We start from the raw sequence: 14,065 nt of genomic DNA, 5'->3' as shown, positions 1-14,065 counted from the left end.
TATGGAGTGACGTAGAGGTCTTTCATGAACCCAGTTGATCTAAAGCAACATTTATGCACTTGATACACATAAACAGCTATTTTAAGTAAAGGAATTTGATAGAAAAAAAAAAACAAAAACACACACTACCTTGATTTCTCTTAACCCAAGAAACATAGTGTCCTGAAGAACTAGATCTTCCTTGATGTGTAAGAACTGCCTGCAGCTCATAATAACCGCAATTATTAGAACCAACATCTGGAAAACAATAATAGAAAACAGAGCACTCGGGTCAAATCAAACAATAGATAGATTCATTATGTAATTAAGATTTCTGTTTACATATGGAACAAAAACACCTGCACCATAACGAATATGGATTTAGTTTCAATAGGAAGTCTAGAAATGATGAGCTGGAAACATACAGCTGTAAGAACATGCTCATCAGTCCCCAAAGAAATGGAGTAGTATTACCTGTTCACATAATACAGTCATTTAATAGATGCTCATACAATAATATGGTAAAAATAATTTGGATGAACAAGTATTATGTTACACGTGCATGTCAACTGTATTTCTCCAATAGGAAGCGGTGGGAGTCCAGAGATTGAAGATAGCTCAGTCATTTCCAGGTTGCAGTGAACTGCAATGGAGGAGGAATAGAGTCCATATATTTACCCAAGGAGATACCACATTTTATTAATTTATATTAGACAACACACACCCACCATCATTAAAAGGACACTAGGCACCATAACAGCTTAATCTCTTTGAAGTGGTTATGCTGCCTAGAATCTCCTGGTGCCTAGTCAGTCTGATCCTGAGCACCTGTAGCTACATTGGTGCTGGAGGTATGGCTAATGTAGAGTATACTCCACAGTAGCCATTTCAATTCATTTCAATTCATTCATTCATTCCTGGTGCAGTGCTAAATGGTGAGAAGGCACCTGGGAATTCCAGCACAATAAACATGTCAATGGTGATTAGGATGACTAAAGTGTCCCTTTCAGAGAAAAACAAAACAAAAACAAGAATATAAAATAATGATAAACAGTTGTGGAGTATACTTTAATAGATATGGTCATATTTAATCTTTATAATACTAATGCTTACCATCTGGAAAAGCAAATGGTTCAAACTTAACTTCTTTTTGTGTCACTTGTTTTGACTGCGAAGGTAATAGAGAAGACACAATTAACAAGCAGAATGAATATACTGGGGTTTAGGGCCATATTAATCACCATGAAAGTTTAGCCAAAGGTAAAGGTAGATTATATAAAAAAATAAAAACTTCTGTGGCCCCAAGCTGTTAGATTACTTTGTAATAAATGAACAAATGCTTTAAAAAAAAAAATAATAAAAAAAATAAATAAATAAAAAAGCCTCTCAAATCTTCATGCTGAATTTCATAGAGTTCATAGCTGACTAATGTTAATTCTGTAACGTCTGTCATAAGCACGCATAGCATTCTGGCGACAGACAGTCTAATGGCAATAAAGGGTGGAGGGAAGAGTAGGATAGGAAATGTTACTCTAAAACAGTTTTCTTAAAAGGTCATTCAAATAAAAAATTATAAAATATATTACATACTTTCATGTGATGGCTCAGTTATTAACAACTCACAAGCATTTTGCAGTTATTTTATTTGTAAACTGCTATTTTATTTAAAGGAGCACTATAGGGTCAGGAACAAAAACATATTTCTGACCCTATAGTGTTAAAGCCTCCATCTAGCCCTCCCGTCTCTCTCTTGCCACCCTAAATATAGTATAATCTTACCTATATTCAAGTCTGCAGCTGCTACCTCTGCCCCTGTCTGCCTGTGAAACTGCCTGCTGTCATCATCAGAAGTGTTGTTCTGAGCCAATCACAGTGCTTCCCTATAGGATTGGCTAAGACTGTCAGGGAGGCAGATCAGGGGCAGAGTCAATACAAGTCAAACAACCCTGGCCAATCAGCATCTCCTCATAGAGATGAATTGAATGAATGAATCTCTATGAGGAAATTTCAGTGTCTGAATGCAATAGGTGGAGACACTAAATGTTGTGATGCATACTAGGCAAGACTGAGATAAGAAGCACCTCTAGCAGCCATCTAAGTAGTGGTCAGTGAAGTTATCACTAGGCTGTAATGTAAACACTGCATATTCTCTGAAATGACAGTATTTACAGCAAAAAGCCTGAATGTAATGATTCTACTCACCAGAACAAATTCAATACGCTGTAGTTGTTCTGGTGACCTTTAATTTCTTTAAATATGCAGCATTTCCTTCATCGAATTACAAAAATATCTCTGGTGTTTAGATGCATCTCTAAATGTAGGCATGCCGTAATCTTACTTTTGGTAGCTGTCCAGATACTTTATCTTCCAAGTCTTTAAACTTGGACCGATAAGGGACCATCTTTTCTTGGAGCTCCGGAGTACACAATTCATATATATCCAGCATGAGGGGAAACTTTACATCCTTGGGGTAAAAAAACAGTGCAAGGTTAAGTTATGAGACCTACTCAGTCAGAATAAATAAACATAGAAAGAAATGTAAGTATAAAGAAAATGAGAGAAGAACAGAGAAGGAATATACACATTTTATTAAGAAACTGGTCCACTAGTTGTGGACATAAAAACATAATTTTGTGAAAGTTTACTTCCAGTGAGATCTTTACACTGGAATAACGCTAAAATACTCAAAAGGAATCTGTTCTCGTTTTATCATGGAATGGTTTTATAGGAACCCAGACTGGAGTGCTGGATTTCAGTTTGGGATTTTAAATTAGAAGGTGTACTACTCAAATATATACTGTACAATATTATCCATGCTAAACTTGTTACATGGTTCCTGTTGCACTAAAATACATATTCCAAACTCCCTTTTTACCGCAAGGGAAACATCAAATAAAATAGTATGCTATATGTATAATAGGTATGTCAAATGTAAGAGCAAATACAGAAACAAATGACGAAGCCTCAGCAATGAATACAAACCTTGAGAACTTTGGCATTCACAGACTCCTTCTCTTTGTAAAAGAATCGGACCATCTGGATTGCCAGATAAGCAGGTAAACGACTGATCCTAGACTGAGAAAAGGAAAAAAATAGCCCCTTAAAAATGTTTTTCAAAAAAAAAAGGTATGCAAAACATATGCAGAGATATGAGAAAAATAAATAAATTACCGGTAAGTAACAAAAAAATAAATAAATAAAAAAAACACAGACATGAAACAAAACCGTACTATTATGCGCAACGTGTAGCCAGTCAGTCAATGAACAGAAAATGTACAGCACATTATAAATTAATGGCACTGTGTGTCTACATATTTTCTGGTACAATAAAAAGTGAACACGGCATGTTCGATAACTTTTTACATATATACACAACAATTTCCCAAATACTCTGTTGCATAAAATAAACTGGAAAAAAAGCATTGCGGTTTTCTTTTAGAATGAGGAGTTGTCAGTTGTTTGCTTTTGTAAAACAAAAGAGAAAAATACATAAAAATACATATATATAAAGTTAAGTTTAAAATCTGAGAATGACATAAATTTGTATTGGTTTCAACTGCAGTATTGAATTATGTTCTATCACTCAAAAAACACGAGACACCTTGCCTTGTACAGGGATGAAAAATTAGGGTAAAGCCTTGATACATTTTTAATCCTATGCATTAAAATATTTTAACAGACTGTTCTAATATCTTCAAAGACTACACAACAGTTCAAGCAAACATTTGAGGCAGCTTTGGAATTTATAGAAAATTATTAGGCTATAATATCAGAGAGCTTACAGTGGAGTTAAGAGAATTCTTAGTTTCACTAATTTGGAGTAATTTCCCAGCCAAACGTTTCTCCATTCCTACTTAAAAACAGTGTAGAGCGAGTAATTTTGACCAGCATTTCCCCTATTAAAAACTGGATTGTCTCTTTAAGCCTTGACCCACAGCAGATTACTTGGAAGTACACTGCAATTCTAAAGTAATCAATTACAACGTTCAAAGGTCAGTCTGCAAAAATAACCATGCCTTCTGACATAGGTAAAGCTGCATTATGCATTATAAATCCTACATTAAAAGCAGTTTTTACTGATCTTAATAAGTTTGTCATCACGCATACATACACAGAAAGAGAAATATGTTCACGCGTTACAGAAACTTTGTATAACAGTATTCTATGATTTTATTTTAGAAGGCAGAAATCCCAGGCCTATTAAGACTTACAGTTTTGATGTATAAAGCATCTCTTTGCAATGATGGTGAATGTTTGGTGATTTCATCTTGAAGGCGCTGAGAACAACAAACATAAGGAAATGATTGGAGAAGCAGGCCCTTCTTTTTGCCATAAGAACAGGCATTGTGTGTCATCACAAATAACAAATAAAAAACAAGCCACACAAAAGCAAAACAGATTTTAGATTTGGCTTGAACATTTTGAATTCTCTAGAGCAAGATTTATTTATTTATTTTTTTTAATGCAAAAGAGATTGGTTATCTAAGACACACCCATTGTAAGTAGTCAAACAGCGTTAATTCTTACCTGGGGTCCTCCAAGTGCCACTCACCACCTATCAGTAGGAGGAAGTGAGAGCCAAAAGTTCCTGTTAGAAGCTTTTCTTAGTTAAGCCCTGAAGCGCAGAGCTAGTCCATTGTCTAATAGTCTCAACTGATTGCTGTCAGACAATGAGCTAAACCCTGCATCGTGCGGCTTTGATCAGCCAAAAACCTTACAGCTCTCACTGCAATGTAGTGGTGAGTGTAACCCCACAGACCTCAGAGAGAATACAAACTATTCTGAAATGGTTTACCTACTTACAATTGGTGGTGCCAGGGCACTCCTGGCTCCAAAACCACTATAGTTTGCTACAGTGGTTATGGTAATTGGAGTGATCATTTAATCAGAAAACATCTCACCTGCTTGAGTCCTGTAAACAGATATTTAACTTCTTGGTTGATAAAGCAGCTGAGCTGAAGTTGTTTTTCTTTACTTTTTGTGACATCCTCCTCTTCAGATTCAATACATTTCATGCTTCAACAAGCAATTAAGGGGAAAACTGCTATAGGACACTTGATTTCAGATACTTTAATAGAAGTGCAAAGCACCAGTGGATCTCAAGCTCAGTAACCCCATCACAGGTCATAAGAAAAATCTTAACACCTTACAGCAAATCTAGTTTTAATTTTTTTTTATTAAAATCAATCATAATTGGCAGAAATATGCCGATAGCTCTACTATCATAGGTAACTAGCACTGATCACAGTGATATGGGTCTCTGCTGATAGTGTAAGTGGGTGTGCAAGATCCAATATCAGTCCATCAGTGCACTTCAGAAAATCCCTGGTTCTATCTGAGAGGTAGCAAAATGTACAAAGAACAGAGCTTCACTTACAAGACCTCATTTATACTTTCGGACAGCTCAATGCAGGCTAAAGATTTAGACTTTACTAAAGATTCAGAACGGACAATGCCTCTTTAATGTGAAGTATTACAGTCAATTGAATTTTTGTGGATTAGGAAGAAATGGCCACATTGAGAAATCTTGTAAGTGCATGGCAAAAAACAAAACAGGAAAAAAAAAAAAAAATACTTTAGTTAAACTAAATAACTAAACCCACATAAAAAAAATAAAGAAAATCAGAAGACGACACAAATGCTTGCTATTTAACAGCACAAGAAGGATACGTTGTCTCAAATTCTATCCCAAAAAACTGGTCAATAAAGCTTTTTTTCTTTGAGGCGGTTGCTGCTGCTGCTACTGCTGCCGCTGCTCCCGAATCAGTCTGTAAAGGAAAAATAAATCAATAATTTTTTTTTATATATATGTACAGCTTAAATGTGAATGGAAAAGAAAAAATACAAATACAAAAACAAAAACAAGTGTTTTATAATAAATGGGGCGTGTTATATTTTTTGGGGATAAGAAGAGCACAGAGAAGTGACAGTTTCCTTTCAATGCAAAAAAACCTGCACTGCCAGGTGTTTCCACCCTCCACCCCATCATCCTAACATATTACTATCTTGCCTCCGTGGTCAACACAATTATAGCAGTCTTGTGGAAGCCTGTCCTTTGGATTAATACGTTTTGGGAAGTGAGCTTGTAATTTGGCAAGAGACAGGAGGACAATAGTGCTAGTTTTATTCTATTGGCTTCAGCAGCATTCCATCAGTAGTAATTGCCTCCCCAGTCATAAATATAAAATTAGTTACCTCCATATCAGCATCTCCTTCTATAGGTTCTAGCTTATGCTGCAGCATCCTCATTACCTGGCCCCAACATTCATTTGCATCCTGATATAAAAAAAAAAAAAAGCAAAAAAAAAAAAAAAAAAAAAAAAAAAAACAATTTTAAAAAGTACAGAAAAGTGTTGGTTGTGGAAAATTATTTTTAAAAAATTAAAAAAAATTAAAAATAAATTAAAAAAAAGCACCACACGATTTTTACCTGCTGAAGATACTGTCCCTGTTCCCCCTTTTCTGCAAACTGAGGAAAGGCCATGTGAAGGAACTGGAGGAGAATGATTGGCGGGATACTGGAAGAGGTTTTATCCATTGACTCAAACAAATCTCTAAGTGCTGAAATGAAGGAACAAAATAAAAAACAATGGTGAATTTCATATTATATTAAGTTATAAAATATTTGAAACATTTTCTCTTTTTCAAATATTTAACTGCTGCTAAGGTCACATAAAATACATTACAGTCTATTTTCATATACATCATTCTGGTGACATGTAGCTGTATGCAAATGCAAAGCAGCATGGTTACTTATAAGTCTGTGATTTCATTTTTACCCAAAGCCATTATATGGTAGCACTTGGGGGCTAGGCCTATTGAATGTCCTACTATACTATTACACTGCACAACTATCACAGCTAGTAATGTGGCACGCACCTCCAGGTGAACATAGGCGGGTAGACATAGAAGCAGGATTACTGAAATACGATATTCCCGACCTATACATGTGGTTTGACAGATCCTTTCTGGCTATACTACGGACAGCATGTCCATCGATTCTCAATTCCCTAGACCTCCCACACCAGGGAGAGTTTCAACCTAGCAAATACTCCCTCCTCCATGACACCTGTATACCGCAATAGGCAGTTTCTGCCAGCATGAGAAATTTAGAAAGAGCAGGACTCCAGAGACTCCACCACCTGTGGCAAGGAAACACTATACCTGGCTTCGAACGCTTACGACAGGAGAATTAACTCACTCCCTCTGACTTTTTCTGTTACATACAAATATGTGACTTCGCACACACCCCAGGGGTTAAGGAAGCGTCAACAAGGACCCCTACTACGTTTGAACACCTCTGCAATGAAGGAAAATACAGCAAAGGTCTCATTTCCCTTCTATACATACATCGTAACAAAGAACCCTCAGTATAGGGAGACATGACCTATATATAATAATGGGAAGATGATATAGGAGAAACTCTAGAGGGCATAGAGCGTCGGGAAATCAGGGATACTGCATCCAAGGTCTCCGTATGCACTCTATCACAAGAACAAAATGTCTAAGAATGTTCCGGAAGCATGTCACCCCAATTTTCTTACACAGAGTAGGTCGAAGCCCAACAGACTTATGCTGGAGAATGTGCGGCCAAAAGGCTTCCACATGTGGTGGGATTGCCCCAAGCTGCACAGTTTCTGGAACGGGGTTAGGGACCTAACCTCAAAAGAACTGCAGATGCCTATAACCTTATCCCTATGGACATTCCTCCTATCATGCGCTAAAGAGGGCATGCCCAGACACACAAACTACTGACTAATAGCTTTGGCATGGCACAAAGTTGAAGTTCCCTCCATACAAGAGAGAATTAGGAACATTGGAGACAACCAGGTCATGGACGAACTCACAGCCAAGGTGCGGAACGCAGAATCCAAATTCACCAACGTTTTGGAACCCTGGAGGGATTACTCAAATGCACTTAACTAAGGGGCCACGGGCGGCGGTAATGGACACTCAATACCTTTGGGCCACCAGCGGACTCCGGTCCCGGCATAGCCAAGTAGGGACGGGGACTCGGCTCCTACTGGGGTTTCACCAGGGTCACGGCTTCTGACCCTTAAAAGGAGCCTTGGCTGAGGGCTGGCGGGGCCACTGGGTGGATATCTGCAGTGGGACCGGCGGCCCAGCGCTTCTCTTGCGGAGGCATTTCCCCCCAGTGGCATAACAGAACTACCTCACACATTCCATAGGACACATCCCTCTCTCAGATGAAAAAAAGGACCATCAGCACCACACTCGACACCACAACCACCGCCAACCCCACAAACTGCCGTAGCTTGGTTTGGGTTTCGCCGTCCTCCACCCACCCTGGACCCAAGACCAGGCTCCAGCTTCCAGTGGACCCACCTCTCTTAAGTCCAGAGAGCAGGAACCAGGAACAAGAACAAGCTCTTACAAGAGCTTAATCTGGGGAGTATTGTGATATAGCAATCCCCAGAGTGTAGGCAATTCTCCAATCCCCAAAACATGAGCCGAAACTTCATGAAGGTACAAGATGATCTGTTTAATGAGCACCAAAGGACTTTCTTTTATACAAGTTTCCCCACAAGGTTACCACCCATGTGGACCTTGTGGGACACAGGACATGCAGTTACAATAGCCAATCAAAACAGAACAGTACAGTCAGACACTGCCAGTCAAGGCACACAAACCCTCCCCTCTGCCTGTGATATAATTACTAAACACAATGGGCTAACTTAATTACAGAAAATATACAGTTTTACACAATATTCCTAATCCAAACCATACATGCAATTTCCATATTCTAAATCAGCATAATCAGTATAAAAACATATCCAAAAAAATCATACAATTTGGTCCAGTGGTTCAAAAGATAAGTGGAAGTTCTATTTGACCGACTGTAAACATGCTTTCCTGCCCAAAACAGTTCCACAGATTTAGGCTGTGCAGGTGGTCTATCTTCTCCTCTATCCTGGAGATAATTGGCTTAAGTGGGTGTCGTAACTTAATTATCTCCAGGTACAGGGAACATCTCCATTTACAACAGTAAAAATACATAATTCCTATTATACAGAACATTCAACAGATAGCTTGGATCTGAGCGCTCAATATATCCGAACAGCGCTCAGATCCCACAGACAGAATAAAACCGCCATGGGGTTAAAGTTTAGCAAGGGCTGATGAGAGATTGAGGAGGGACAAAGCAGCCAGTTTAAACTGGTCTGGCAGTGTCCCTGGGACAACGCCCTGCTGGAGAAACAATAGACAGGAAAAAGCGGGAGGGGAAGAGGTACATTTTCTCATGAAATTAAAGGGGCAGAAAAAGTGTGTTACAATCCAAAATGCCCAAATAATGTTTTTAAAAAGGGCCATACACCCCAGTGCCAGTCACAACGCAAGAGGCTAGCCAGCAGGCCTCTCCAAGACCAAGTGGCAAAGGGCACTTCATCACATCAACATACGCATTTCATTTCTCTGCAGAACACAGGAGTTCTGCATTTTGTCATGAAAGCCCTTAAGGTGCAAAGAATACTAGAACGTTATTACTATTAAAACATTTTAAGATGTGTGTCTTCGTTTGTATAAAACACCAACTCTACCCCAATTAATTTTCTTTACTTTTTGTGACATCCTCCTCTTCAGATTCAATACATTTCATGCTTCAACAAGCAATTGAGGAAAAAAAAAACTGCTATAGGACACTTGATTTCAGATACATTGATAGAAGTGCAAAGCACCAGTGGATCTCAAGCTCAGTAACCCTATCACATGTCATAAGAAAAATTTGACCATATAATACTGCCTCCACCCTCTCCCCACCCCCTTTTCTTCTTCTCACCAACCCCTTCCACCTGGCTTGGTTCCTTACCCACCCTAGGAACGGAGAGGCCACGAGAATGGTGTTGACCTATTGGCTTGATAAGTCAGCCTTCCCGGACTTTATGGATATTTTTGTTGTTTGTCACCATGGCCTTGATCGGTTTGCATTGGCTCATGGGAATTCCACGTGGCTGACCGAACGTGGTGATGTGACCTCTTGGTCTTCACAGGGCTCTCTGATACTGGTACCACCAGGTCAATGCACATTAGTTTAATCAGGTTTGACTCTACCACTTGTGTTATCATTGACGGAGGAGTCTATTCCTCCACGTATGGCGACCCAAGATAATAGTCAGGTTACGGCTCTACCTGTTTTATATAGGTACCTGTATGTCCTAATCTATACTTGCCGAGGCCTGTGAGTCTCACACTACAGTTATCAGTTAGGGACCTGCGAGCCTTAACTGATCACTGCACTGCTGGACATTTATATGTACCTGCATATTGTTCATCTCTTGATGTCATGTCGACAACAATAATTTGACTTATCACAAAATACTAAAACAAAATATTTACAGAAATCAACAGAAATTACAAATAAAAAAATAAAATATATCAACTGAAGCAGTCTTCAGAAAGCTACTAGAAAGCAGACATACTCCTGTCGCAACATGCATTACTTATACATATCCAATCAACTGGAAATAAAATATAATTTACCTGCAGTTATATACTGAGCCGATGCCATTTCACTTGAAGGTCTCAATGTACCTGCATATCTTAACAAACGCAAATAATGAAGGAGGACAATGAAAAACAAAGATAAGTTCTAAACCAACTCCATTCATAACAAAATATGTCCAAATGCCCTACAAATGATAGTATTGCCTGTCTTTGAACTTTCAGCTAAGGCTGTTGACTCTATTAACACACACACAAATAAAAAAGTTCTCTCAGTGTTCCCTACCTACAAATATAAAACCATATCAAATCACTAAAGGTACATTAAATAACAAACAACAAAGGAGGCCCGAATACGTCTCAGATCTCATATGCAGAGAATGTGGCAAGCCTCTTTAGAAATAAACATTGTATTCCCATACTTGGGTGTATTATCAGATTTTAATGTTATTTTTCAGGAAATGTTTGGTGACTGTATCTAAGAACAGGTAATAAAGGTTTATCAAATAATGCAACTATACATGACATCTTATGTTTCTAAGCAAGGCAGACAACTGACCTCCATCACTCAGAAACAAATGCTATGCTCAAAGTCCTGCAATGCGGGGATTGTGAGAGAAGATCTAATGTTTCAAAACAAACCTGTCAACTGCAGGTAGATGTAAGTAAATCTGAGACGGTTAAAGAGTGTTTCACATTAAGTATTGACTTTGCTAATGTCATACATAAAGTACATGAAGAAGACTCTAAAGCCTTAATAGTGCAACACCTGGCTATGTGTCGCAATACTGAAACAAGTCATACCTGTCATACCTCTTAAGTGCTTCTTTTAGCTCAGGCACAGAACGTATACACTGAACAGTAGCATTCATATAACAAGTGTTCCCAAGGTTAGTTAATCCACAAGGTAGTTCCATCTACAGGAAAATTATAAGGCATGTCAAACACGGTTTGCATTGAAATAGATATTTAGGGGGAACGCTTTTTTTATTTTTTTAAACTATGATTTGCATACTTAATATCCAGTATTAAAGAAAGAATAGAAACATAAGAAGCAAAAAAACATCACATTCGAGGTGTTATGCAAAATAAAATGTATCACTTTTCCTAAACAAATATGCATATCTAGCACATGAAACATGGGCAATACAACATTTAAGGGAAACTGTAGAAACTTAAACTAATGTATATTCACAGAAAAAAAAATAATAATACATGCAAGCCTGTTATTGGCATAATAAATGCTACTATGCATCGCAATGGCTATTGGCTTACAAGCAGTTTCATTCGTGTCTTTTCAAACTCCTGAAACTACTGCAGATTACTGAACCACAAGGCAGGTTTTCATGGTATATGTACATAACCCATGGAAAAAAGAAGGCATATGACTGGCTGAATCACTTCTTGGCAAGTGTGTATATTTGAAGCAAACATTCAGATGGGAGCCTCCATTTACTTTGTGTTTTTGCACGGTTTTATTCAAGACTTCCACTATACATTAAAAGCGGAGGTTAAACGCAGTCTACAGTGTTTATTTAATATTGCAAATTCATATTATGAAACACCAGGCTCTAAGGTACATAAAACACTTACAGCAGAAGCCAGCTGCTCCTCAGTCATGTCTTCTACAAAGACAGGCCTCACTGCTGGTTCTTCTGGGAGAGCCTCTGCGGAACCCATCATCAACAAACTCATTCCCTGAAAGAAAACATAAAAGTTAACACAAAAACCATTCGTCTTTTGTACTACAATGATGCTTAAATTAATAAACTTAAAAAATAGCTAGTGCTTCTCAAAAAAAAAAAAAATATATATTAAGTATATTAAAAAGTATATGATGATGGTTCTAGGGCAAAACACTGCATACGCTGCCTTTTCTTATTGAAAAAAATAAATAAAAAAAAAACGTTTAGATTGCCTCCCAGTACCACCTCTAGTGTCTGCCACTCTATGTGGTGAAGCATTGGATTGGATAAGATGATCAGTGTTACGCATCTCAGCTAGAGAAGGAGTGGCGGACGTGGCTAGATGTCGAGTATATGTTTTAGCTACAAATAGGACTAAACTCTGAAGTAACCAATAGCATAACCTGAAAGATTACTAGATCAAAATCTCAAGCCATCATGGCTTATACAATTTAAGAGCAAAATTAAAGGAACAGTGCAAAGTTTTCACTTGCCAATGGAATTTGCAACATTCCAATTCTGATACATACATAAAGCCTTCATAAACAGAGATATACCAAGCTCTGGTAGAACAGAAACTATAAAGAAAAAGTATTGTATGTAACAGGGACTTGTGTAATCACAATAATTCTCCAGAAATGCATAACTATTATTAAACACTGAAGTTCTGAACTAAATTCATCCACTGAAGACTGATCGTGGCCAGAATTCAGTACTTACATTTTTCAATTTGATATTTCCCCACTCATCATCCTGTAATGAACAAAAAGAAAAGTTTTAGCAGAGGAATATTAAAAATAAAACCAAGCCAAACATGGAAATATATGGTGATGTCACACAGGACAAGGACAACAGTGTTATACTATGACATGAGTCCACAACCTTTTTAGAGAGACTGAAATTCTTACCGTGGGGCCACTACCATATGATATCAGTGAGGTGGTTGTACTTTAATCTTGGGAGAGATCTTTCTAATGTCTGGTTACAGACTGCTGGATTAAATCTGTAGCATTTCTAGCAAATTTTCATCTCCTATCACCTTCCCCAAGTTTGCCTCTGCTTCACCTCCACATGTCCATTCCCAAATCTTCACAAGCCAGCCCATCCCTTGTGTCTTCCTTATGTCTCTCCCCGTTACTCCTTTTCCTTGTATCACCAATTTCACACTGGCAGTGCGGCTCACCTCCCCACCATTCACATGCACAGCTCTGCATGTGAGGAGATACAGGGATGTGAGCCCCTGCCTCTTATCCTTCACAAATAGCGCCAAACTATAAAGTTCTGGAAAAAAAACTGTTGCTAGGTAACACATAACAGGGGTCTGACATTGACATGTTTCTATTGGCTGACTGTGATGATGCACTTCCCTTTGATGGCAAAAGCACATGTTCACTTGCCGCTACGTGTAATTTGGGAGACAGAGGGACAGTGGTCATACATTAGCAGGAATTGGCCAAGGGCCAGATGTTGTGCACCCTTACTCTAGGACATTCTGCTGTTGGAGAATATATCTGTGTTCAATCTTATTGCCCCCCCCCCCCCCTCCCCCCAAAACACTGTACAACAAATAAGCATAACTGTTCAGTTGGAATGGCATACCTTTAAAGTCCCTCCTTTCACCATGACTTTCTGTCTATCTGGTTGCACCCCAGTCAAGGCAAAAAGTTGGGCTTTGAACACCATAGGAGGCTCGTCTGTGTTCAGCTCCACATTGTCAAATTTCTCCTTCCCCCATTTGACATTTACTGCAAATATAAAAAACACAATAATCACTGTTCATCTGTTGACCATATCATAGAATGTTCTATAATTTACAAAGCAGAAAATGGCAACACTGACTATAGGCTACTGCTTCCAAGAAGGAAAACAATCACTGGTTTATCCTTTATATGATAATGGCTTAATCCTCAACTGAATGGAATACTGACATTTGTTTTCAG

At 38.3% G+C, this 14,065-nt stretch overlaps 1 protein-coding gene across 4 annotated transcripts in view; it reads right to left on the bottom strand.

Annotated features, from left to right (window-relative positions):
• USP14 (ubiquitin specific peptidase 14) overlaps positions 1 to 14,065 on the bottom strand; it is a 28,787-nt gene that overhangs the window by 2,955 nt on the left and 11,767 nt on the right. For 3 of the 4 annotated variants that reach the window (XM_063451495.1, XM_063451496.1, XM_063451497.1), the window contains exons 2-15: positions 13,725 to 13,870; positions 12,846 to 12,878; positions 12,034 to 12,138; positions 11,245 to 11,357; positions 10,480 to 10,538; positions 6,410 to 6,540; positions 6,175 to 6,255; positions 5,650 to 5,747; positions 4,881 to 4,995; positions 4,191 to 4,256; positions 2,962 to 3,054; positions 2,318 to 2,443; positions 1,093 to 1,147; positions 130 to 237 (exon numbers count right to left, since the gene is read on the bottom strand). In XM_063451495.1, the coding sequence (XP_063307565.1) occupies positions 130 to 237; positions 1,093 to 1,147; positions 2,318 to 2,443; positions 2,962 to 3,054; positions 4,191 to 4,256; positions 4,881 to 4,995; positions 5,650 to 5,747; positions 6,175 to 6,255; positions 6,410 to 6,540; positions 10,480 to 10,538; positions 11,245 to 11,357; positions 12,034 to 12,138; positions 12,846 to 12,878; positions 13,725 to 13,870 (1,329 nt within the window). The remainder of the gene's footprint in view (positions 1 to 129; positions 238 to 1,092; positions 1,148 to 2,317; positions 2,444 to 2,961; positions 3,055 to 4,190; positions 4,257 to 4,880; positions 4,996 to 5,649; positions 5,748 to 6,174; positions 6,256 to 6,409; positions 6,541 to 10,479; positions 10,539 to 11,244; positions 11,358 to 12,033; positions 12,139 to 12,845; positions 12,879 to 13,724; positions 13,871 to 14,065) is intronic. The other variant, XM_063451499.1, reaches the window with a different exon arrangement.

The sequence above is a fragment of the Pelobates fuscus genome, chromosome 4, assembly GCF_036172605.1.
Source record: "Pelobates fuscus isolate aPelFus1 chromosome 4, aPelFus1.pri, whole genome shotgun sequence".
Taxonomy (NCBI): Eukaryota; Metazoa; Chordata; class Amphibia; order Anura; family Pelobatidae; genus Pelobates; species Pelobates fuscus.
This window is presented reverse-complemented; position numbering and strand designations above follow the sequence as displayed.